This window comes from Nycticebus coucang, chromosome 22 (assembly GCF_027406575.1).
Source record: "Nycticebus coucang isolate mNycCou1 chromosome 22, mNycCou1.pri, whole genome shotgun sequence".
NCBI classification, from domain to species: Eukaryota; Metazoa; Chordata; class Mammalia; order Primates; family Lorisidae; genus Nycticebus; species Nycticebus coucang.
The window spans coordinates 30,583,249-30,609,439 of record NC_069801.1 but is presented as its reverse complement, the minus strand read 5'-3'; the positions used below and the strand labels follow the sequence as shown (position 1 = coordinate 30,609,439).

The window sequence follows — 26,191 nt, the reverse complement described above, 5'->3', positions numbered from 1 at the left end:
TTGGAAAAAAAAATTTATTATTGCTAATAAACAACGTTTTCTTAACCCTTTCAGCTTGCTCCCTATGGGTCCCGCTCCGTCCTACTGAAATTTACAGTTCCTCTTTATTCTCTCCCAAGAGGAAAGGGGGAGGGGGCAGCAACCCCTCCTGCCGTGGTAGGGGAGAAGGCTGAGCGGGAGCGGGGCCAGCGCACTCGCCCCTGTAATCTAAGGCGTTAGCGGTCTTCCTCTGAGCCCCGGAGTTGCGGGACTCGGTCAAGTCCTGCCTTCCACAGCAGGGGTCTGGCCTGGGCTCTCCCTCCCCTACTAGGTCCTGCAGGTCCCCTGGCCTTTCGCAGACAATTTTCTTTGAATTCTGTCCCCCCAACCCCCAGCCCCAACTCTGCTTCTAGGGGGAATGGGATTGGGAAGGGAAACCGATCCCCGGGTCAGTCTCCCGCCGCTGCCGTCCAGCCAGCGCCGGCCGCGTGGGAGCGGGAAGGCGAGGCTCCGCAGACGGCGGGCTCCCGGTCTCGCTGCTCCTGGCGGGCGCGTCTTCTCCAGCTGGTCGGGCCGCTGGGCTGCCGCCGTCTCCCAGCTCGCGGTGCCAGCTCTCGCGCTCCACGCCTGGCTCCCGGGCTCCGTGCCCTCGCAGTTGAAGGGACTGGGGGCGGCAGGGCGGATGGGGACGTCTGGGAAGCGAGGAGAGTCCTGGTTCTCCGAGTGTCCCCCCAAAGCGGGTCCAGGGTCCCCTTCCCCGCCCCCCGCGCAGGTGTGAGCGCGCGAGTATGCGCCTCGGCGGGTGTGAGTGTGAAGTGTGTGTGCGCGGGGGAGTGCGCGGAGGGAGCGCGGGCGGCGGGCGGCGCGGAAGGCGGGAGGCAGGGCGCGGGGGAGGGGGCTGGGAGAGAGTGTGTGCGCGCGTGCAACTCCACTCCGGGGCTTTGTGCGAGCCCAGGCGATAGCATCGGCAGCAGCTGGAGGAGGAGCGGCCGGAGACGCGTGCAGCCCGCCCGCCAGCGCCCGGCAGCCGGGGCAGGTGGGAGCCCGCGCGGGAGCCGAGCCGACGCGAGCCAGAGCCCGAGCTGAGTCCGAGCAGAGCCCGGGCGGAGACCAGGAGTCTCACTCACGGGTGGCCCGTGGGCGGCAGCCGGGCGGGGCGGGCGCCCGCGGGCGGCCCCCCAGTAAGATGTGCGCGGCGCCGCGGGGCGCCCCCCACTTGCAGCGGCGCTCCGGAGCCGGGCGGCTGGGCCAGGCGGCGCCTCGGGGGCTGCTGCGCGCCCGCGCCTAGAGCTGCCGCCCCGGGGAGCCCGCCACGGCCGCGCCCCGGGCACGCTCGGCGGCGCCCAACGATGACCGCTCCCTGGCGGCGCCTCCGGAGTCTGGTTTGGGAATACTGGGCCGGGCTCCTCGTGTGCACCTTCTGGATCCCGGACTCGCGCGGGATGCCTCACGTCATTCGGATCGGTAAGGGCTCCCTGGAGCCGGGGGTCTCCGTGCGTCCGGGAGGGGGCGGGAATTGGGGCCTCTGAACGCGGTCCCGGGAGATTTTTCCAACCTCTCTCCAGGCTGCTGAGCCGAATGACCACCAGGAAGCTCTTCCCGGTGAGGACAAAGTTCCAAAGCCGGGGTCAAGGGCCTTACTTATTAGGGAGGAGGCAGACGGGCCGCGGCGGGCCCTTGGCGCGCTCCTCGGGGAGGTCAGACCTGGCGGAGTGTGGCGAAGGGTTCTAGTCCCAGCCCGAGTCGCGGGCGCATTTCGCTGCTACTGCCAGCAAGACCGGCAGGCGACCGAGTTCTGGGATCCGGCTTCTCCGCGGAGTGGGAACCCTGGGGAAGGCGCCAACTTCTCTCCTCTCCCCTTCTCGCTCCCCTAGGGCCCCTCGCCCCCACCTCGGGCACAGCTCCAGCGACCGCGGCGGGCGCGCAGGGCACAGGTTCGAGTGACAAGGGTAGCGGTCTCCTCCCCGGTGGCCTCCCTCGGCCTCGGTGGCGTGGGGCAGGGAGGGGCCGTCCCCGCTGCTCTCTCTAGCGGGTTCCTTGCGGCCCAGGCCTCTCCGCCCGGGGCAGCGCAGATGGGGGAAAGCGAATGAAGAGGCTGCCCACTGCAGCCGAGGACAATGGCCGGGGGCTGCGAGTGTTTTTAAAGTTAGCCGGAATCCCTCCGCAGCTGGCGGCGGCTGGCGGCGGCTGGCGGGGCTGCGCGCGGCTTTCTGAGGCTGGGGCTTCGCCGCTTCTTTTCTCACCGGAGACTCTTACTCCGGGCTTTAACTTTGTTGTGGCAGCCCAAGGCACCCTGCGGGCAGCGCTCTGGGCTGTACGTGGGGGCCGTGCGCGTCCCAGGCCAGCGATCCGCAGGGCTGGGCCCGGCCACGCTATGCGGCGCCTCCGGCACGGCGGGCCCTGAGCCCGCCGCCAGGCCGGGGACCTGGGCCGCCTGGGTTCACGAGGCCCCCGCAACTGCTGGCGTCTGGCACAGGCGAGAGCGGAACTCTTCTGCATCTCTTCTCCAGGGCGGACCTGGGGCTGCCAGCGGCGTGAAAGGGCGTGGGGAGCCCGTATCGGGCTTGGTTTCCGTACTTGAAAATTTGCAAGGAGGCCGTCAGGAACCCCAGAGGGTCGGTCTCCTCCGCAGCTCTCTCTCAGGAGCCAGGCCTTCTTGAACTCATGTCTGGATAGGGCAGACCGTCCTCAGCTCTGCCCACTCTGAGGTCCTTAAGTCCCGCTCAGGACCCTGGCAGGCCAATACCTATACCGGGAGGCAGAAGAGGCCAGGCACAAGGAGGGCACATGGGAGGGGACTCTGGGGACAGCCCTCACGGTCAGGCTTAACCCTTTGCGTCTCAGGCTTCTCCTGGCAAGCCGAAAATGTCTTTTATGTCTGAGCTTTTGCTTGCCTCAGGGCCAGCCTGGTACCATTCCAGGGGTAGGTATTCCCTTAGTAGTAGACCAGCACTTCCTTTATCCTTTCTCCCCTTCCCTCTGCTTTTTGGGGTCCTGAGTGGTAGGGTGCCCTTAAGAGGAAAAAGAGGGGACTTACAGGGTGCTATGTGCCCATCCCACAAACTGTAGGTGCCTCTACCTCCATCCTTCTTCTCCAGGGCTGGGGTGGGTGTACTCCCAGCTTAGTCTCCAGGATAGAAGTCTTTGGAGGTCCAGGAAGACAGGAGCAGGTGAGGGCAGCCCCAGAGAGATGAGCTAAAAAGCACAGGATGATGTATCCTTACCTGCTCCCTCTTACTGTGAAATTGCATTGGGCTAGGTCCTCCCAGCCCTGAGGAAAAGCACATCTCAAGCCTGCCCGCCCTTTCTTGGGTTCAGCATGTAATAATGCAATTAAAGGATGGCAGAGCCCTCCTCTCTTCTAATCTTCTTCGTATTAAGCCCTGGGATTAATTAGCGTGTCGGCCCAGCCCATTTATATCCAAGAGCCCTGCCCTACTTGACTCCCAGCCCATGGCCTGGGGTGCTGTGCTGGTGCCAAACATGACGGCAGGGGCTGTGCCAGCTTGGGAGGTGGATGGGAAGGCTCTGAGGCCTCTGTGTTTCTTTGGAGCCTCCTGGGGATGAACCTGCCCTTCTGCCCTTCTGAGCCCCTGCTCAAACGTTAGCAGGAGTCAGGGAGCTAAAGTGGATGCTGTGGGTGGGGGAAAGAGAAAGAGAGAGAAAAACCCAACCATCCTGCTGTAGCTGGGCCTAATGCCATCTCCTTTTCTGCACCCCACCCCCACCCCTGGGATCTCAGGGCTCTGGCTGGGGCTGCAGGAATTGAGGCCCTGGAAATTGGGCTCTGGAATGTGTTGGGGGCTTCTAGTTTCCCAGACTGGTGCCTCAGTCAATGGAGCTTAGAGCTAAATCTTTCCAGCAGCCGGGCATTATTGAGCACCAGCTTGAAGAGGGTTTCTTCTGCAGGTGTGAGAGGGGCTCTCTGTGTTGGGGAGCCCGCCCCTTCTCTTTGTGCCTCTTTTGGGGGCTGAAATTTCCTCTTAGACAAGGAGATGGATAGCTCAGCAGTGTGACAGAGTGTTCAAACAATCCATCTTGAATAGATGAATTGCATTGCTCTGTCTTTTTGTAATTGTGTCTATCAGAGAGAGAGGTCAAGGCATCGATTGCTTGGATGTTTTGCAAGTAACAAAGAAGAGCGAGGGAGAGAGAGTAATTGGATTGTAGTCTGTAGGAAAAAAAGATCATTGATTATTTTATATGAATATGTGGAAGATGTATTCTGCGTGTGATTATCAAGTGTTTCTCATTGAAGGTTTTCAAGGCATATTGTTTGGCATTTTATTATTATTATCATCATCATTATTGTTTGGATGGATGCTGGTCTTAACTCACAGAAAGGAGTTTAATGCATGAATTCTCTCAGTCAAATGGGCTTCAGTGACCTCCTCTGGGGACCTGGATTTCCAGGTTATATGACCTAGAAGCTGAAGTGGAGAGGGGTGTGCCCTGTTTGGAGCCAGAAGGCCTGGGTTTTCTGCTCTTTTTGCCACCAGTTTACTGGGCCACCTGGATCAAATCACCCTCTCTCTCCCACTCCAAGCCTCAGTTTTTACATCAGTAAACTAATTGGTTGGCCTTAATAGTTGGGATACTCTGTGGCTTAAAAGTTCCCGTCAGTGCAGGCTGGTTGGAACTGTTAGTGCCATTGCAGATTTCATGGTTAGTTCTTCCCTCATGTTACAGGCATAGATGAGGGCCAGCCTGGAATTTGAAAAGGGAAGCAGACAGTGGTAGCTCAGCTGGGGAAGCCCAGCCAGCTCTTCTGTGTGATGAGGCGCTTGACTGGATGGTGGCAATCTCCAGCCAGCCAGTGGGGGAGGTTGGAAGCCAAATGACTGCAGAGACATAAAGCAGGTGTGTGTGTGTGTGTGTGTGTGTGTATGTGTATGTGTGTGTGTGTATGTGTGTGTGTGTGTGTGTGTGTGTGTAGGGTGTGAGGGAAGGGTTGGCCCAGCTCTGGGCTTTCAGGGCATCTACAAACAGAGCAGAACCAAGCAGTGAAGTCCTGAGTTTTCTCAATGCACAGGGGCCCAGCAGGCCATGGCAGCCTGTCCCAGCACAGTGAGGCCCCCTCCCTTATAGCTCCCAAACTAGCCCCATCTGCAGCTCTCATCCAAACGTTCACCCAAATTGTCCTGAACGTTTGTCTCTTGAGTTTGGGAGCTGCTGCGTATAAAACAATGAGAAATTTCTCACAGTGAGTAGTGATGCGCTGAAACATCGCTGCCTTGTAGGAGCAGACGGCAGCTGAATGAAGATCAATAGGGTTTTCCCCCCTGGAAGTAAATAGCTTCAGACAAGACCTGGGAGTGGCCCGAGGGGCCTGAGAAAGCATTAACTTGAGGAATTTCTGCTTCCGCTTTTCAGCCCAGCTGCTCCTGTCAGCCTGAGCTTTCCTTTCTTGAGCTGGAGTTTAATTTCTTCTTGATGCCTGCCTCACATTGCGCTAAACAGTCTTTTGACATCAAGATGACCTGGGGTTTTTAGAAGTGGTTTATGCAAGGTAAGCCAGGCACCCGGGCCCCACTAGGCTTTTCCAAGGTCACCTGCATCACCCCCACTCTCCAGCCAGCACCACTGCTGACTTCAAGTCTAGCCCATTGTGCTGTTTTGAAAGGGCTTTGTGGGGCGGCTCTTTATCCCCCCACTCCTCCAGGAATGCAAGGCTGCATGGCCGCTTTAGGATTCTTTGTGGGGTCTGTGGGCCTCCCTGAATTACTATGTTCTCACAAGCACTCTGTGTCCCAGCCACAGGAAACAGATCCCCCTCCATTGGGGGTGGTTCAAGGCCATGTGCGGTGGAGGATGCAGGGCTGCATGGATGTGCTATTTAGGGGGAGACTGGTATGTGCTCAACAACTGGGATTGTTTGTGATCTTCTGAGGCTGAGCCTCTCCACCCTTTCACAGTCAGCTGCCCCTGTCTCTTCCTCCCCTAGCTACAGTCTGGCCTCGCCTCACTTGATCTGGACCCTCCAGAGGGAGCTCAGAGAGCCCGGGCTTCACTCTGCCTCACGCCCGGCTGGGTCACGGGGAAGACTGATGTGCCAGGAGCAAGGCTGTCCTCAGGCTTGGGGCTAGCACCTAGAAGGCACTGGCTTGTCCACTGAGGCTGGTATGGGTGTGGTAGGGCTGCAGCTTTGGATGGATGGATGCACCAGGGGCCCAGTGCGGAAATGGAGGTGACACAGATGGGGCTGGCGCCCCGGCCGTGAGCTTGATGCCTGGAGTCGCTTTTCTGCCAGGTGCTGATTCCCTGGCAGCAGCACCAGAGGGCAGTGCACCTGTGCTGAGATGGCCACTGTGCCTCCTGCCTGGGGCCCCTCTTGGGTCTGGAGCAAAATCAAAATAATAGAACAACAACAATACGATGGCCCTAATTTATAGCGTACTTAATTAGGGCTAGACACTGCGCCAAATGCTTTTCAAACAATGATGAATAGTAAGTGTTCAATTAATGTGCTGTTGAGTTTTTCACATTATCTTATGGTATAGCCTTCACAACCTTGCAGGCATTATCCCATTTTGCAGAGGAGGAAACCAAGCTTGATGAGGTCACTTGCTCAAGATCACACAGCCAGTGAATGGTCAGGGCAGGATGAGAGCTGCAGTCAGTCTGCTTTTGGTTGGCTGTGTGGTCTGGAGATGGAAAGCAGAATTTTTAAAGGGGCTGAACACAGTGCCCCCACCCCTGTGGTTCCGGCTGCAGAGCGTGGTCTCTCTGGGCTGGGCTTCATTGTCCTGCTGCAAGAGGACGGCTGAATGGGCTTGGTCACAGTGAACGCGATCAGTGCCAGTCTTAGTGTCAGACTGGCCTTGCTCATAAACCATGTAGCAGCTTTGTTTCCTCTGGGGGATGAGTGCCCCTCTTGACAACACATATACTTTCATTTACTATGATAAGGCAGGCTCCCATCTGGTCCTGGCTTCTGGGCTCTGCCCAAGGCTTTAATCCAGACTCTAAATAAAAGATGGATTTGCCCTTGGGAGAGGCCAGTTTACTCATAGGAATCCCTTTTTCTGGGATCTCCAGTCTACATGTTCCTACAGGAAGCTACCAGGCTGTCCTCAAAGACATTGCCAAAGCCTTGAGGAGACCCAAGGGCCTCACATCTGAGTCTCCCTTCCACTTCCCTCCATCCTCATCACCCAGTGACTTGGCAAGGGAAAGGGTCGGAGAATCAGCTTGCTTTGCTCTTTCTTCCCTCCCTTTCCTTTCTCAGTCCCATCCTTTCTCCTCTCCTATTACCCTTCCAGGCTAATAGGTTTTACAGTCATTTAATTTTTAAGCAAGAGTCACATCCTGACCTTCTAAATGGAGCCTGCCTTATCAGGAATTGAGTCTGGTGGGAAATGTTTGAGTTTAAGGCCTGTTGCCAGTGGGCCCTGGACTATGTGTTGCTGGTCCCCAGACATTTTGGGTTGGGTGTGGGGACCTGGATGCAAGAGCCTGCCCAATCCACCCTTCCCTACACCATCTGCAAACTTGCCCTTCTCTGTCCATTTTATTTCTTCTCGCAGGGGAGAAAGGGAGCCTGGGATAATGGTGGCTGCCAGAGACAGAGCTATTCTGGTGGCGGGGGAAGCTGCATTGCTCAGTCACTACAGAGGTGACAGATTTGGGACGTGCATGGTCAGAGGGTCGTGTTATTTTCCAGGGCCTCCACTTCCCGTCTATAAAATGGGGATGAAACTGCCCATGGAGTTAAACAGATGTGATGGCCTTTACACAAAAGCTTACACACTGTCTAGAAACAGGCACTTCTGTTGCTTGAAGAGTGTGTGCACAGGGTGAAGCCAGTGAGGCCTCCAGGGAGCAGATGCTATGGAGGTTCTTAGAGGGGACCCTGTGCTTGCATAGCTGGCCGTGAGAGTGAGTGCCTCCTTGGACCCTGGCCCTTCGTTCTTGGAGTCAACCTTTCCTTCTGCTTCTCTTTCTGCTCCAGGGACAGATCTTATTTGGGTGTGACTTGGAGAGATGAGACTAGATTGAGGCCCAGGGAACTGGATTTGAGGAAAACAAGCCACTCTGATTTTGCTTTCACTTTTTTCTCCATTTAGCCATATTTTATAGCAGCCGTGCCCCTGGGCCCTCTGTCTGGCCTTCCCTTGTTCTATTTCCTTTGGAAGTATCGGCAGGGTCCACACTGCTTCCTGTTCCAATTCTGGATCTTTCTCCTCCTCCCAGCTCAGTTTCTGAGGTTCCTCTCTTTGCTTCCCTTAACCTTTACCCCTTGTTTGTTAATGGTCGTCACCTTGGGTGTGGTTATGCTGGGGTGTGTCTGGGCTTTCCCTAATGCAGGTGCATCATGCTTCCCCCATTAGGCAAGGAGCTCCTAAGGGTATTTAAGAGCAACTTTTCCCCATCATTACCAAGAAGCAGAGCGGATTTTTTTGGAGTCAAATAACATATTTCGTTGATTCTAAGATAGACCTCCTATTGTCTTATCTGAAATCAGTATTTGTTTCATGTGTCATACCCAAGTTAGCTAGTAGGACTTTTCTTTCTCCATATACAAAATATTTAAGATGGGCGGTGCCTGTGGCTCAAAGGAGTAGGGCGTCGGCCCCATATACCAGAGGTGCTGGGTTCAAACCCAGTCCCGGCCAAAAAACTGCAAAACAAACAAACAAAAAAAATTTATGATGTATCTTGGGTTTGATGAAAAATGATGGATCTGCGTTTGAGCATCTAACATGTACTTGCTGTGTGACCTTGGAGAAGTCACCTCACTCGTGAACCTCCATTTCCTCATCCATAGGATGAAGTGTTAATGTTAAATTGGCCCAGCTGTTTTTGCCCTACAAAAATTTCATATGGTTGAACTTTATAGTATTGTCTACATAGTGTTGTCGTGAGGATTAAAGGAGAGGTGGTTAAGGCTGTTTGCCTGGCGTTTAATAAAGGTTAGGAGAGAAAGGAGGCCTGCGCAAGGGTGAAAGCCATGTCTTCACCATCAGACTCTGAGCTCTGAGGCTGTCTGCTTCTCGTGTGCCCTCTGCTGTGTGCTAACCCTGGTGCTCAGTACCCCATGCAGCCCAGCATGTGGCATTACTTTGCTGACACATAACCCACACGCCGGAAGTGCAGTGAATGGGTCCACCAGAATCTTGTGCCAATTACCCACTGACCCAGGGAACAAGAGGGGTGCCCTTCCTAGAATGCCCCTGATGTCTGCTCCCAGACTCCCTTTGGCCTGTTATTTATCATACATCTGCAGCCACGGGGCTTGGTTCCTCCCTGCATTTGCGGCATTTTAATTGAAATGCATTTTGCGTACATTCAAAACTGGGAAGACCCTGGTTATGGGATGTTCTTAAGGGGTTGGTCCAGGAATCCTGATCAGCCCCTGTTGGATGGGGTGTCCAGTCTTGCTTCCTGGCCAGGCCAGTGTTGACCAGAGAGGATCTGTGGCTGGAGGCTGAGCCCTGGGGGATAGGCCTGGCTGGCTGTACTGGGAGACACCTGGTAATGAGACCACGCACAAAAGCTGGGGAGGACAGAGTCCCCATGGTGATCATACAGATTGGAGATAATGAGATGGAATGAGATCCGGGGGGAGTGGCGGCTTCGACTCCAGATCCTTTGGTGCCATGCTGAATGGTGGTTAAGGATAGCAGAAGGGGAAAAAAGGAGCAAGAAGGAGTAAAGATTCTGGTTTGTGTGAAGAGGGTTCCAGTCCACAGGAGACAATTAAGTCTTGCACTATTAAAGGGACTGATGCAGACAGGCTGCTGATGGAAGGGGGTTTATAGAGCTCTCAGAACAACTGCAGGGATGAGCTCTTTAAATATGGGAATGGGAGAGACTTCTGCAAAGCTTTCCTGCATTTGCTTTGCAGAACTGAAATATGCTATTCCAAAAAGCTGCCCAGTTGGGCGGAAAAGCAGGAGCCCAGGCTTCCCAGGGCTTCAGGCATCACATTTTCTGTCTATGGTGAAGAATCACAGAATCGAGGCTAAAAATAACCCCAGTGGTCATTTTAGGCACCAGGTTCTCAAACGTTACTGGGCATTAGAGTCACCTGGATTACTCATTAAAATACAGATTGCTGTGTTGGGGGTCTAGGGTGAGTGAGGTCTGAGAATTTGCCGTTTTAAGAGGTTCCCAGTTAATGCTGAAATTGCTTGCCTGGGGACCACACTTTGAGGACCACTGTTCCAGGTCGGTGAGGACCTCACTACCTCACTACAGGTGGATATCCAGTCTGGGATCGAATGCCATCTGTAATAGGAAGTGCACTGTTTTTAGGCCCCACCCGTTCTTTATTGCATTTTGGCCCACTTCAATCTTTGCTGCAGACATGCCCCTAAAAAGCTGACATGTGTCTCCCTGTAGTTTCAGGAAGGCCACATAACCAGAATGTTGAGAGTGTAGGTGCTCCAATCCGTGTGTCTGAGTTTAAACTCCCATTCCTTCCCTCATGGCTGTGTGACTTTGGGTAAGTCACTTAATTTTTCTAACCTTAGAGAAATGTTAGAATTCCTCACCTATCAGATGGGAATAATGACGGATTTCATCTCACAGGATTATTGTGAGAATTAATATGCCTGAAACAAAGGAAGCGCTCAGCTCATTTTAGCAATCTAGTGTTGTGAGTACGTTCATAGATTCTGGGATCGAACAGCCTGTGTTTGAAGGCTGCCTTCATCACTTCCCACCTGCGTAAACTATTCAATCTCTCAAAATAATAATAACAATAATACACGTAGTACCAGCTTCACAGGGTTTTTGTAAGGATTAAATGAATTAATGCATAATAAAGTTCTTAGAACACAGCCATGCTATGCACTCGATAAATGTTATCTGTGACTTTTACTATTATGGTCATTCTGCCCACCGATGTTGGTTCAGATTTGCTCCTACACTATAGCCCCGCAGGAATATAAAGGTGTTTCTTCCAACTAAAGGGGCCTAATTCCTCCAGCACAGTGTTGATAGCGGAACACACTCCTGCTTATTTATTTGAAACCAGTAAGATCAACACCTCCTCAGATCTCTGCTTCGGTGTCTAGTTAAACGACCCCAGATTACTTTAGCCTTTTTAGCAGCCATTTCACTCTCTTGGTTTATACTGAGCTGGTGGTCTCATGAGATCACAAGGTCTTTTCTACAAGCATCGCCACTGATCTATAACTTCTCTCATCCTCCCTTTGGCAGTTGATCTTTTGAGCCTAAAGGCAGAACTGTCATTTATCCCCAGTAAATTCTGTCATTAAACCTTCCTGTGGTTATCCTTGCACATTGTTTCTGGACCACCAAAGCCTATTCCCACTGCTCCATCCTTGCAGGCGTGAATGACTCCCTCCTCTTTGCTGCCCTCCTGGGGTCCTGGGTAGAGGGGTTAAGTGGTTATTGACCTATAGTATGGTTTGGGCTGGGAACCACTGTTCAGAACAGTGAAGCTTTGGGGGCTCCCATTTCATTGCCTGGCATTCTTCATGCCATCTGGAGCTTGGGGTGCAGACATCTTCCCTTACTTCAGCTAAGCCTTTCATAAACACATTAGGCAGGAAATGACCCATGTCAGAGACTATTGGCTTTATTCAAGTAGTTGTGGACCCACTACCCTACGCTTTAACCAGCTTCAGAATCCAGCTGGTTACGTCCTCAGGCCCTTCATGGTCTACATGGTTGGCATATGTGGCCTCCTGTGCTGTCCTTCTTTGCCCCCTGCTTTCTGCTTTCCCGTGCTGGACACCTCACTCCTCAGGAAGCACTGTGCTCTCCCTCACACCCCGGGCTCTGCCCTGCTTTCCTTCTGGCCAACTTGGGTCACACTCAGGTCTCGGTGAACTTGTCTTTTCCTCCAGGAAGCCTTTCTCAACCTCCTGTGAGTCCCCACAGCACCCTGTTATAGCACTTGCTGTATTGTGAGTCTCTGCTACTTTAGAGATAAGCACTGGACAAGCTTGGGCCACACCTGGCCCATGCACCACTTTCTCCAGTGCACCTAACACAGGGCAGGATTCAGAGTAGACAGTTCAGAAATATTTGTTGAATTAATGAATGCGTTGCTGAATATAGTCTTTTTTTTTTTTTTTCGAGACAGAGTCTCACTATGTCACCCTTGGTACAGTGCCGTGGCATCACAGCTCCCAGCAACCTCAAATTCCTGGGAAGAGAGAATTAAGAGAATTAAGCAATTCTCTTGCCTCAGCCTCCCAAGTAGCTGGAACTACAGGCACCTGCCACAATGCCCGGCTATTTATTTTGTTACAGTTGTTGTTTAGTGGCCCAGGCCGGGCTCAAACTCGCCAGCCTCAGTGTATGTGACTGGCTCCATAACCACTGTGCTACAGGTGTCATTTGAATGTAAGTCCCACCTAACTGCCACAGCCTAGTGCTTTCCATTTTATCAATGAGGATTTCATGAAACACATTGTTAGATTTTTCTAGGTGCTAATGATTCCGTGGTGTTCTTCTGACACACCAATTTGGCAACTTCTTCTATCTGGCAGAGCCGGAGTATTTGGAGGTGTGGGCTCCTCTTTTCCAAGCCCCGGACTTTGCATTTATTACCTGGCTCGTATCATGATGATTCTCCCCTTCAGAGAGACACAAGCTGTCTACTTCAAGAAGAGGCTGGAAAGGAAGCCATGCCCTTCCTGTCTTTTCTGCCCTCACTCTTCTCTCCTTCTCACTTGCCCCTCAACATCTTGGTTGCTGTTTGGGAGATGAAGCAAGGAAGGGAACTTCTGCTGTGCCATCAGCACAGCTGTCAGGCATCACAGTGCTGCCAGCCTCCCCTTTCCTTGACTTCTACAGCATTGGATCCTGCTGGATGTGTAGACTTCTGGTCTACGTGACAGCTTTGTATAAAGCAGAGGTGTTGATGGTTCACTTGGAGATTAGGCTGTATAGACAGTCAACCTGGGAATTCAGGCATCATTCACACTAGGCTCTGGGGAATGTGTGTGAACATGTGTTGTGTACTTGCAAGAGCTGACCAAATGGAGGTTTACTTCTTTAGCACAGGCCTCCTAAATTGGGGCTCCACGACCATTCTCGATCCTCAGCCTGATGATTGAGTATGGTGACTTTCTTTTGTATTGGTGAGGACTTAAGGGAGGGGTCCTCAAACTTTTTAAACAGGGGGCCAGTTCACTGTCCCTCAGACCATTGGAGGGCTGGACTATAGTTAAAATAAAACAACTATGAACAAATTCCTATGCACGCTGCACATATCTTATTTTGAAGTAAAAAAAAAAAACGGGAACAAATACAATCACACTGCCGCATGAGGCCCACGGGCTGTAGTTTGAGGACCCCTGACGTAAGGGATGATCCCAGTTCCTGACTGACTGTATCCCTGTAGCTGAGAATGAGGATGGGGCAGGTTTGCAGTGGAGCCCTGAGCTTCCCCTCCCAAAGACAACAGGACCTGGCTCTCCCCCAAGGTGAGGTCCTCCCCCCTGCCTTGCTTCCCTCCCTGGGGAAACAGATGACACATCCTGAGTAGGAAGAGCCTGTTGCCTCCCTGACCATTTTTCCTACCCAGTTTAATAGAGGTGACAGCCGTCTATTTTACTTGTCTCGTAACATTGAATCAGTAAATAAAATACGGGTGAACTCTCAGGTTTAGATGAATTATGGCTGGTTCATGGGGACTGAGGGCTGGGGGAGAGTTGAGCAGAGAGACTGAACCCTTGTCTTCTTGCAAGGGAAGCAGAGTCTTCTATTTTCCCCCTGCATCCAGGAAATCTTTCAGTGCTAGAGGAGTCCAGGCAAGATCATCCTGTTTGATGGTCTCTCGAGTCCATGGAAGAACCAGAACACAAGTAGAGGCACCACAAATGCTGGGGCTACAGGGGAACTAGGTCTCTCTGTTCTTTTCTGTCACAGATCAGGATGCTGAGGACAGGAAAAGGGAAATGACTTGTGTCCTGTCCTTGGTGAGCCATCGGAAAAGCAGACAAATGCTTGGGTTCTCAGACCCTCAGTGTGTAAGAAAACCCTATTTACATCCCTATCTCTCTCTCTCACACACACACACACACACACACACACACAGATTTGCATATTTGAAAGCTTTAAATTTTGCAGTCTTAAGAGAGCCAAAAAGCCTAGATTTTCCACTGTGGAAAAACAAACCTATAAAACATTTTTCCACATTGAGGGAGAAATATAAATTGAATTCATATGTGCTTTAGAAAAACTCATAGATAATGGATACACGGTGTGTGGTGCAGGGAGATTAAGGGTCACCCCAACCTCTGTGTTCAGGACCATGGAGAGCAGCCAGGCCCTAGGGTACCGAATGGCGCCATCTGCATGCTGACTCTTCTGGTAGGGGTGATATGGTTATTGTAAGGTCTTGCTAAACAGGCATTCTCTTTTAAATGCTATCCCTACAGGACTCCGGCATTCACAAACTGGACGGAGGTGTTTAGTAGGCACACAGCAGGCTAGGAAGAATGGCTATGTGTGGTTGTTCAATTTGAGTAACCCATGCTAAGAGAAAATGAAGTTAATGGATAGAATTTTCTCCTTTTTTTTTTTTTTCTTTTCCTCCCTTCCACATAAATTGTTCTTAAACCTTTGGTGCCTTGTACGGCTTTGTCTGCTAGGGAGCAGCAGCAGATGACAAAACCAGTGAACATCCCATTGTCAAATATCACACTCGACGCCAAGCATCTTTGCTCAGCTTGTCAGCGTCATCTTTCACATTGCATTTGGTAAGTAGGCTTGTGTTCTGTATTTTTATCTTGCTAAATGTGATTTCTTAAAAGTATTTTGTGTGTTATTATTTCCTGAGTTGTGGAGCCCTGCATACCTATAATAGAGCCGTATTTTCTGCTAGTAAATAAAATTACTCCTTGTTCAGGTGACAGGAATTAAATGTGTCACAGCTTGGTGGCATTCCCCAAACAGCCCCAGCAGTTCCAGGTGCTCCACCACCTGTGTCAGGAAGCCTTGTGATGGGGGTGGGGTGTGACAAAGGCTTCTCCCAGGCAGAAAAGTCATGCCAGGGTGACCTCAGCATATCTTAGAGAAAGGGGGATATTTTCTTCCTTACAAGGGTACTAAGAGTAGGCTGGGGACACCTGGGGACTAGAAGTCAAAGGGTCAGAAGAGGTTCAGAATGACTGAGCTAGAGGAAATGACTGGCATTCGTCTCTGAACAGGGTAAATAGGCCCCAAGGATTTAGGAGAGAAGATGGCATCTTGAAGTCACACACCACATAGAAAGATCTGGAATGGTCAGGGAGGAGATCAACTATGGGATCTGCAAAGTTAGGGCTCCTTCGTGGGCCCTGCTTTTAAGATCTCTCGGTATGAGATTTGGGGCTTTTTGCTGCCTCTGTTTGAATTCGCAGAATCAGAAAAATCTGCTTTGGAAATGTGGTTATTTTTATGCTATTTGTAATTTCGTGTTTATTTCCTGTCTTTTTCGCATGGAATCTGGGCTGACTCATTGATTCTCCAAACATTTATGGAGCGCCCACTCTGTGCACTGCAGAGTACACAGGGTAGGGGGTTGGTAGGGGGGTGTGGGTGCGCCGGGGGAGGGGGCAAGGAGCAGGATTCTGGAACTCGGTCTCATCTGAATGTCCTCGTGCTAGGTCCAAGTAGGTGACCTTCAGTGATAGTCATGGTTCTTTGAACATGTAGGTATGTATAGTTTAGACCAGAGCCTGGCACTTGGATCTTCTTCATTCTTCTCTGTCTGGGGGAAGAGTAATGAGGGGCTCTGAGAGGCAAAGAGATAAACTGAAAGTCACACAGTAGAGCTGGCAGGAAGCCACATCTCTCCCCTTACCCTTCCCTCTAATCTTTCTTCCTGCTCTTGCCACTTCTGAATCATTTCATCATTTATGTTGTCTGAGTGTTTTTTCTCCCCTGAGCTATCACACTCATCCTCAGGCTCCCTCCAGGGTTCATTTTGGCCAGTTCCCCGTCTTTCAGGAGAACTAAACCTTAATTTTTCTTGATGAGTATTTCTTGATGTATAGGTGGTGGGGGAAAAATGTAGAAGCAGGGGTTCGTATCCAATTTTTAAGTCTCCGAGATATACAATTCTGTCTCTTTTGGTGAGAAAGTTCTTCTTTCTGGGTAACTCAGATTCTTCATGCTGCAGTGTAAATCCGTTTCATCCATACCTGGCCATACCAGGGAGGGGCGAGGAATGTGTAGTTTGGAAGTCAGTAGCTTCAGGGACTTTTCTTTCCGGGGCTGTAGCAAAGAAGCTCTCAGACAATTAAATTGAAATGGCTACACTTTCACTCACAGGGGCTCAGACAGATTTATAATATTTTCTTTTCTAAAAAATTGGGGTTTTGTTCATGGAGACAATGATTTATGGAATAATCAATTTCTTTATCTACCTAATACATTGGAGTGCTCCATCAGTGCAGGCATCAATCTCCCCCTGAGGCTGGGGAGGGCAGACAGCCTTTGAGCCTGACTCATCAGGCAAAAGGTGGCTTTTTTCTGAGAGCTTCTTTGCTCCCAGAGCCTGGATCTGAGGCCCATGGTAAGGAAGGGCAGGGATTCTTCTAGCAAAAATTCTGATGCTTTCTTCTTGTAAGTCACCACTCAGCTAGAAAGGAATAAGGTGCAGTAGGTTCTGTCTCCATCACACAGATGTGGAGACTGAGGGCCAGAGAGAGTGCTCACAGACCAGGACTTGGAGGCATGAAATTATGAGCACCCATATCTATACCTCTAAGGGCTGCGGTGCAGAAGAGGCAACAACCTCCCAGTAGAATTGGAGCCAGTGGGTGTGGGTGATGGGCCACGAAGGCAGATTTTGATTCAATGCCAGCTATCCACAATCAGTGCTATTTGAAGATTCAGTAAATTCCTTGGGGAGTAGTGAGCTTCCTGTTATGGGAGATAATCAAGCACAGATTGGCCAGAGGTGTTACAGAGGGGCCCTGGGTTCTTTTCACTCTGAAATTCGAGGCATGCCCAACTGTTCAGCTAGAGATGCTCTAGGAATCCAGATTTTCTGAGTTCTCGGAAAAGGCCAGGGCTGTGTCTGCTGTGGTCATGAAGACTCCATGAAGGCCAAGCTCAGTGTGATGGTTGTGAGGAATACTCCTACACTTCTTTTTAAGTTTTAAAAAAATTCCTTTTATTATAAAGAAAAAAATCTCAACACCTTTTAATGGCTCTCTCTCTTGAATTCCTTTGCTTGGAATTTAAAGAATTTTTTTCTGAACTCTATTTCTAGCTATCTCCTCCCCATCCCTATCAATTTATTAATAATTTTTAATAGAATTAGTTTTTTAAGTTGAGTTAGTCAACATTCAAAACTTAGGAGGTTTTATGTAAAATTTTGGATTTCCGACTTCTCTTTTCACATTCCCATGTGCCGCAGTCCCCACCTCTCCTTATAGTCATCCCCTACAATGAGGCCATCCATTGTCTGCTTGTGCTACTTTTCTTTCAGTAGAGATAAGAGGGAAAAGTAAAATATCTTATGTACGTATGATTTTATGATCAGGAGTAGACAAACGACAGACTAAGAGGACCAATTTTTTTCAATTTTTTTCTCACCAGTCATTTTTCACTTCATGTCTTATTGGCTTCTGTAGGCAGCTAGTCACTGGCTTCCAGCTTGGACAAGGAGCTTCTCCAAGGCAGGGGTCTCCTCTCCTTCCTGTTTACCAGGTTGATAACAGCTATTGTTTATTGAGCACTTTTCCAATCTGTAATTATCCTCACTTTGCAGATAAGAAATCTGAGCTGTAGTGAAGTAAAGGTAGGTGGCAGTAAGTGATGGGTGTCACTAAGATTTGAACATGGTCCCCCTGACTCCAGCATAATCCCCTGTATATTCCCAGCAGCTGCCCCTAGCGGGGCCCACAGTAGGCAGTTAATGAGTGCCTGACAAATCGACTTGAATTCAGGAGCCACAGATGGGATAGAGCCAGGCAGGAAACCTCCACTCCTGCCTGGCTCCATCCCAGGTGGACAGTGGCACATTGAGAAAGCTCCCAGTTCTTCCTTCCTCCCTTCGGTGCCTGGCTGGTTGTGAGCCTCTGCCGGGCAGCATTACCCAGGGTCCAGTTAACATGTGCCAAGCAGGAAATCTGCTGTGAGTCTCCCGCACATTTCCATGTCTTTGAGGTGCGAGGACATGGTGCGGGCGTCAGAGCTCGGCAGGAGCATTTTAACAACCTCTGTCCTTGTTCGTTCTCTGCAGTCCTTGCAGTGGCCTCAGGCCCATCGTTCCAACACAGTCCCAGCAACTAATTGGGCCTGGATAATAAACCACGTGGACACATACCCTTTCTCCTTCCCCTCCTGGACTGCAATGTGGGTGGCCTTGCAAAGCTGCCCCCTTCTCTGAGACAGGAGTTGGGGAAGAACAAGAAGGGAGCGGCTACTCACCCCACCCTCTCCTTCGCTAGGCTGTAGGCCTGGGGGCCCCTCTGGAGAGAGTGTGGACTGCCAGGTGCCAAGAGCTCTCGGTCAACGTTGTCAGGAGGTGGCTGCTGGAGGGAGATTTAGCAATGAGTAAAACGCTGGCTCTCCAGCCTAGAATAGTGTCTGTAAATCCCACCTTGCCCAAATCCTGAAATGTCATTATTCCACTGGCCCCTTGGAGCCAGGTGGCAATGTGAAGCTTCGATTAATTTGAGAGATGTTTTCTTTGCAGAACCTCCAGCTTTCTGGGCAAATGGATTAAGTTTTGGACCAAATAAGGGCTCTTACTTTCTTAGCATTTGGGCTTGGCTTTACTTTCCTTCCTGCTAGGATATGCTTTGAGAATATGAATTATCCCCCAAATCCAAACTCCGGGATCCTGAGACTCAACAACAGTTCTAGTTTAGGATTCTAGACATCTGGTCTTTCTGGGCCGAGAAACAGGTTCTTTTCTGGGGAGCGAGTGCTCTTGGCTGATGGTGTTGGATGTAGCAGCAGAGATGTGGAGTGGGTGACACCACTTGGGAGGGTGGCAGAGGCCTCCTGGGTGCACAGTCCAGGGCCCACTCCCCTGTGGGAACCTAAAGGTCTCGACTCCCTGGAAATGACTGTGGCCATAGAGATCTGAGTGGAGACTCAGCTTCTGTGAAAGTCTGTTGGAGGGGCCTTCATTCTTCCCAGCCCCTATTACATCCCTCAGGGGTCATCAGCCCACCCATGGGACAGCAGATCTGATGTCTGCACCTCACCGGTGCTTAGAAAGAGCAGAGAGGACCCTGAAATATGTGCCCTCTTACAGGCTCAGTGCTTCTGGTTTCCAACTCCGACAGCAGGAGACACGGGCAGATCTCAGACCTTCCAGTGTTGGAGAGGAGAAGAGCCCAGGCAGGGGTGGCCCAGAGTCCCACAGGCTCCCTGTGGTATCTGTCCCTTGGAGTCGTTACCATAGTTTCTCCCACCTAAGGTGGGAGATAGAACTGTCTTTCCTCATTGCCTAAAAGCAAGATGGGTTAACACTAAAACCAAACAAACAAGCCAAAAGAAAAGAAAAGAAAAGAACTTGACTTAAATCTGTAAAAAATATAAAACCAGTATTTACTGGGCTCTCACTGTGCCAGATAGTATTCTAAGCACTTTCACGTATTCGTTCATTTAATCTTCACAATGTCTCAATGGCGTACCACAGTTACCCCCATTTTAGAGAAGAACTTGTGGCCTTGAGAGATTCAAGGACTTGCCCAGAGTCACAAAGGTCTCTTGTCCTTGTCACCAGTAGGTGACGGAGCTGAGATTCCACCCTGCGGTCAGGCTTCAGAGCCCTGGCCCATAGCCACCTCACTCTAGGACATCTCTAAGTAATTAGAGAACACCTAAATGAGTTTTTAAACAGTAATTTCTTTCTGAGTTTAGAGTCCTGATAGAATTTGAGCAGGAGTTTCCGGGGCTTCAGAATCTCTTGATGCTAAGATGGGAACAGGATGTTTAGACTACGTCGTTAGGTATTTTAACCCTATTGTTTGAACTCCTGAAAGATCCAATGTGGATGCATTTTAATTGAGAGGCAAAGAGTCAGGTAGGAAATGAGAGTTGGTAATTGAGGTAGAGACACTCAGAGAAAAGGAGACAGAGAGGAAAGAGAGAGAGAACAGGGAATGGGTTCTGGTGGCATTGGGCTGATCAGGCTCCCAGATGCCAGCCGGGGTCAAAGCATCCTCACAAAGTCACAGGTTTTTGAATGTCCTAGAGCCTCATTTAGGGTCTCTTTTCTCTGGTCCCACCTGTGTTTATGGCCTCCCCGCCTATCTCTAGCTTCCCAGCAATCCGCCTGCTAGATGTGGTTGAGCTTCTCTATGTAAAATGCTTAAGTTTGTGCCCACGTGGCACAGGGAGGGGCTCTGCGAGTTACCTGGTAGTTTCCCTGGAGGAAACAGATCGTCTAAATGGAAAGACCTCCTCACTCCATTCAGATGTGAAGAGATGTCTAGAACCTGCCAGAAAAGCAGCTCTGCAGGGGGAATACACCTGTCCCTGCTGGTGCTTGGAAGAAGGTTTGCAGTTCCTTTAACCTGGTTTCTTTCCCTTCTCCTTCCTTCCCTCCTCCCTTCTTGCTTTTCTTCAATAAATGTTGACTGAGCACCTACTATGTACCAGGTATAGAGTGATGATCAAGGAGATGAAATTTCTGTCTTCATGGGACCTAGTCTACTCAGGGTGACAAGCAACGAGCAAACAAATCAATAGGAATCAGAGCAAATGTTATATATGCAGATCATCAGAGAAGAACATGCTTTATGTGAGGGGCAGGAAGAGGACCTCCTAGGAAGTGGGCTTTAGGCTGAGGCCTGACCAGTAGGAGGAAACTGTCTTGTGGCAACTGCAGGGGTGTTCCAGGCAGAGGGAACAGCGTGTGCGGAGCCTTGAGGTGGGAGGAGCTTGGCATGGTCAAAGAACAGACAGAAGGCCATCCGACTAGGGCTTAGGGAATGAGGGGAAGGGACAAGGCATAAGATGTTGCTGGGGAAGTGGCCCTGCTCTGACTTTGTCTCAGGGCTTCTCTTAGCCACCCCAGGTGCCAGTCTTATACTGGCTGTTGATTTCTCTGGCCTTTTCAGGCTTCAGGGCTTAGCTTCGTTCTCCTTTCTCTGCATCCTTCCCTGGAGCTGTTCTTGGTGAGGGATGCTCCCTCCCAGTGGGGGGCCTCACCAAAGCCTGACCCAAGCATGTGCTTGATTGCAGCAAGGGAGGGTGCAGCATTGCCCGAACGCAGAGCAGAGCTCTGCAGGGGACAGGCCTTCTCTGCCAGGGAGGTTCACGCCTCCCACCTGACCCCAGTATCCAGGTGAGTGAGGGAGCCCGATCATTCTGGGGACATGGTGGGGGGAGTTTAGTGACAAAAGTTCCTGTCGGCCCCTTCCATGAAGTATGTGTGCTGGAGTTTGTACCTACCTGTGGCACGTCTGGAGGAAGAGTACGCACACTCAACACTCATGTGAGCACCCAGATGTTTGGAAGATGGGACACCAGGCCATGAGGTTCAACCCATTGATGAGTGTTTATTTCACATGTATTTATGTCTGAGGCCAGGCTAAGTGCCTTGGGGGACTCCAGGAAGAGACACCACTGTGTACAGGAGCAGAATTTGCTTTGAGTTTCCAGGGGTGTTCACATGAGTGTCTTGTTTAACTCTTCCAGTGGTGGGCAGGGCAGGTCTAAGGATCCCCAATTTGCACATGAAGAAACTGAGGCTTAGCCAGAGTGAGTCAAACTGAAAAGCTGTGAAGTCGAATCTGGATGTGAATTATTCTCTTACCTTTTAGTTGCTCTGGGACCTTGGAAACGTTAATACTAGCCTCCTTTTTCTCATCTGAAAACGTGCAGAAATGTGGGGAGTGTCAAAGCACTTAGCTTGGGGCCTGGTAAACAGCAGATGCTTAATAAATGTAAAACTCCCTTCCCCTTGGCCTTCCAACTCTGAGCGAGACCCTTTCTTGATGCTTCCCCCTCTTCCGGCCTTGTGGTGTTTCAGGTTCATGGTTGTGACCTTGTATGGGAAACATCTTGATATTTGCTGCCATGTAGACAAAACATCTGGAAGATTGGCCCATCTTTTTTCCTTTCCAGCCAAATGTTTTGGTGTCATGAAGATAAAGCCACAGAGATGTAACTGCCAGGGCCCAGTTCCCAGAAGGCCATAAAATAAAGGCGATCCTGGCTGGCCTGGCTCGCCGCAATCCAGCAAAGTGCACCTTGCATCCAACACATGGTTATTTTTTTACAAAATCGCTGAACTAGCCATGTTAGCTGTATTGATCAATAAATTACTTTGATGAAAACTCAATAGACAATGGCCCCCTGGCACTCATTCCCACACAAAGGAAGGGCTTTTACACTTTTTCCATCTCAAAAACCTTGGTGCTATTTCCTGTCCCATTTTTCTCCTCTGCCTATCACTCCCAGGGGCTGCTGCCTGAGCTGGCACCTGCCTAGACAGGACTTGGAGATTTCTGGGGACACAGGCAGAGATTTTTCTGGCCCAGGGCATGGAAGTTGTATGGGGTGGGGGGTTAATCCATCTGCCCAGGCTTCAAAGAAAGGTTTGCTTTCCAGGGCACACTGGATCCACTGGCAGGCACCACTCTTGCTGGGCATTTTTCTTAAGTCTGCAAGACCTGTCATTAGCAGCCCTCCTGGGAGGAATGACTGCCAGTTACAGAACTAGCCCCCATGCCTTCCCTTAAATTCACTTTTTCATTCACTCGTGTTACATGTTTTGAGCCCCTACTCTGTGCTGGGAGCTTTCTGTGTGTAATCGCAGCGAATCCTTACCAAAGGGCAAGCATAGGAAGTCAGCTTCCCACCTGCTTAGACATAGCAATAAGGCGGGTGCCGTGCTGAGCACACCTGCGTCATGCACCTTGGGTGAAGCCACTGCCTGGGTTCACGTCCTGATCCTAACCCTGGACAAGTTCTTAGCTTTTCTGTGCTTCAGTGTTTCCATCTATAACATGGGACTGAAAAAGTGTTACCCCCTAGAAATGTGGAATAGATTAAGCGAGTGACTATAGGAAACCTCTAGCGCTGCACATTCTAAGCACCAGGTTGGCTTTTAGCTGGTGAGGATGAAATGAGCTAATACATGTAAAATGCTCAGAACAGTGTCTGATACACAGAGCTCAGGGCCCACGGTGAATATCATCCTCATGTCATTTCACTGTCACAGGCCTATAGCAGGAACTGCTAGTCTCTGTATTTTATAGGTATAAAAATGTGAGGTCAAGGCCCAGGATCTCAGAGCAGGTCTGACTCCAGCCCTGGGCGTTTTTCTCTAGTGCTGAACTGCCTGGTGCAGTCATGGTGTTTTGGAGTCAGAAGGTGCTGGGAGACACCTGGACCATGGAATAAATGTGGCTCAGATGCCTGGGAAGGTGCGGGGCCTCACCTGACAGCACGCAGGCCGTCAGATTGGACGTCTCCCGGGTGCTGGTGACTGCCTCGGTTGTCTGGATTGCCCTCATTATGTCTGTCATCCTGTGTGATTAGCACTCTCTCCACTCCAAGAGCATCTTTAACCTAATGGTAGCCTAGCTGTTAAGACACTAGGTTCATGAGTTTGCTGGGTTTGACCTTGGATCCACCACTTTCCAACTGTGCCTCGGTTTCCCTAGGGCTGTGAGAAAGGATTAAGTGGGATAAGACACCTGTACACAGAAAGGACTCAGAAGATGGTAATTCTAGTTTATTTTTCTCAAGAATAAACATTCAAAGGAAGAGGAATAACTGTCCTCTTCTACAGCTCTCTCGCAACATATTGACAACTCATTCCGACCCTCAGGCAACTCTGGGAGATTGAAGGATAGGGTTTATCTTTTTTAATTTGCAGCTGAGCAAAGAGAGACCCCGCTTGGGGAACTTGTCCAAGGTCATGCCAGCCACCCCCGGAGAAGCTAGTCAATAGAACAGAGCTGGTTCTGAAGACTGGCTCCGCCCTCTCCCAAGGTGTGGGTATCAGTGGGGGTGGCTTCCCCTGCTCAACAGCCCCAGCTTTCTCCCTGTTCTCCATGAACAGAGCATTGGCCACCCCTTCTGTTCACTGCTCAGGTAATTTTTCCTAATTACCACGATTGCCCAAGTTCCTCCTTCAGCCCTACCCAGCCCAGTGCCATTTGCATGCCATTAGCTATGATGCCATGCATTATGGATTCATATTTAATTTTAGTACTTTTTGGAGGCAACTCTAACCTAATTAAAATCTCCTTCTCCAAGAGTCTGACATTTCCCTGAACTCTGATAACATGGCCTCGGCACAAATGGACCATACACGCACACACCACACACAAGCCCCTCCCAGCCAGAGACACATATTGCCATTTCAGCCCCAGTTCTGTAGATTCCTTTTTGAAATGAAAAGGAAAAAAAAAAAACCCGAAAAAGTATTTCTCCTCCAAGGCTATTTGTATGCAGACTTAGCTTCGGCAAGCCCTCAGGGGCTGAGCCTGGAGAGGTTGCCACAGAGAATCTGGGGCTGGAGGTGTGAGGGGACCCAGGCTCTGGCCCAGCCTTGACCTGCCTGGCTCTGTGAGTCACTGAGTTTGCTCAGGGCTTAGTTTCCCCTCATTCTCGAGCTCATCAGAAGATAAAAATCGCAAGCCCTGCATGATATCATGATTCTCAGCTCATTCTCACCTAAGCAGTCTAAAAGGAAGTACTTGGAAATTTTCTTCTTTAACCAAATAAAATAAAATAGCTTAGTATTTCTTGAATGATCACCATCTGTCAAGCATTTCACATGCACTAACTAGTTTATTCTTATGACAACAGTTTGAGGTTGGTATTGCAATTATATCTCCATTTTATAGATGAGGAAATAGAAGCTCAGAAGCATGAGTGTCTGGCCCAAGGTCACACAACAAGTGAATGGTTGAGATTGGATTTGCTCCAGTCTGGCTTCAGAGCCCATGGCCTTGACGATACCACAACTGCCTCTTCCTTTTTACCCAGAAAAGAGTCAAGGAGGTGGCCGGAATTGTTCCATTGTTCTAATTCTATGATAATGACTTAATTCTCTCTTAACTCAGGACAAGGTCTGGGCTACCATCCGTCTCCCTGACACTTCTCAGAAATCAGCATCAGAATTACCTGACCTCATCACTTTGGAGGTGCTGGAGCTCAGACACACCAGGCAAGCAAGCGGCTGTCCCTCTCGGGGGGCAGGGGTGGGGAGCACACGAGCTCCCCAGAGAGACAGGAAGCGTTGACATGAATTGCTTTGTTGGAAAATATGGTGTTTATTTTTTTACCAACATTTAATTATGAAAAATGTTAAACACACAGGAAAGTTGAGAGACGTTTACAGTGAATGCCCCTTTGCCCACATGGTGTTTGTTTAGTCACCATCTGCTCTGTGCGATGGCACTGTCCTGTGTGGCTTCGTCTTACAATCCATCCAGTCCTCACTCAAACGCAGGGGAGGTGGGGTGCTTCTTCCCATTTTACAGATGGCATGCAGAGGCTCAGACAGATGAAGAAACTCAGGCAGGGGAAGCCAGCTCAGCAAGGGTAGAGCCAGGAACTGCACCCAGAGCTCTCTGACCCCGCCCCCCCTTTGCCACCACTCTGGCCTCTGTCAGCCCTTTAAGTCCACTAGGAAGTGTCAGGGGAAGCTCCTCCCCCAACCCGGCCCCTCTGGGTGCTGGGAGGGGATGTGTATGGTGGAGAATAAGAGGTAGACTCAAGACACAAGGCGCTTCTCTCAGCGGCCTTGTGCGGGCATGTGAACTCTTTTTTTTTTTTTTGGTTTTTGGCCAGGGCTAGGTTTGAACCTGCCACCTCCGGCATATGGGACTGGTGCCCTATTCCTTGAGCCACAGGCGCCGCCTGGGCACATGAACTCTTACAGTGTTGGCTCCCAGTGTTGGGGCTCCTGGTCCCTGCAGGAAGCAGAGCTTTAAAGAGCAGTCGAGCCCTCAGCACACTCTGGGGGCTGCCCGCCTCCAGGGTCCTCCCTGCCCAAAGCCCACTCCCAACTCTGCTGCTGTCTGCTTGGTTTGTCACACAGGGAGGGCCAGACCAGGGCTGTGGTCCCGCCACTGCCCTCCTCCTATGCCTTCCATGGCTCCCACTGTGTCCAGTCATCCTTTGACAAGTCACTCTACCTCTTTTGTGGGATCGCTATTCCTTAGCTGTGAGGTCAAGAAGTAGTGGTTGAACCAGTTCCATGGGGCTGAGAAAATGCTTCAAAAGCACTCAGCCCAGGACACAGTGCAAGAACTATTCTTGTGTCTTCATCTGGAACTTCCGAAGAAGATTGATATCCCTGTCCCCAGCCATG

General features: G+C 50.6%; 1 protein-coding gene across 1 annotated transcript in view; it reads left to right on the top strand.

The window, feature by feature from the left end:
* Positions 1-283: 283 nt before the first annotated feature.
* The window catches only part of GRIK3 (glutamate ionotropic receptor kainate type subunit 3), a 230,470-nt gene continuing 204,562 nt past the window's right edge, over positions 284-26,191 (top strand). The window contains exon 1 of the mRNA XM_053577119.1: positions 284-1,443. Within this exon, the coding sequence (XP_053433094.1) occupies positions 1,329-1,443 (115 nt within the window). The 5' untranslated portion in view covers positions 284-1,328. The remainder of the gene's footprint in view (positions 1,444-26,191) is intronic.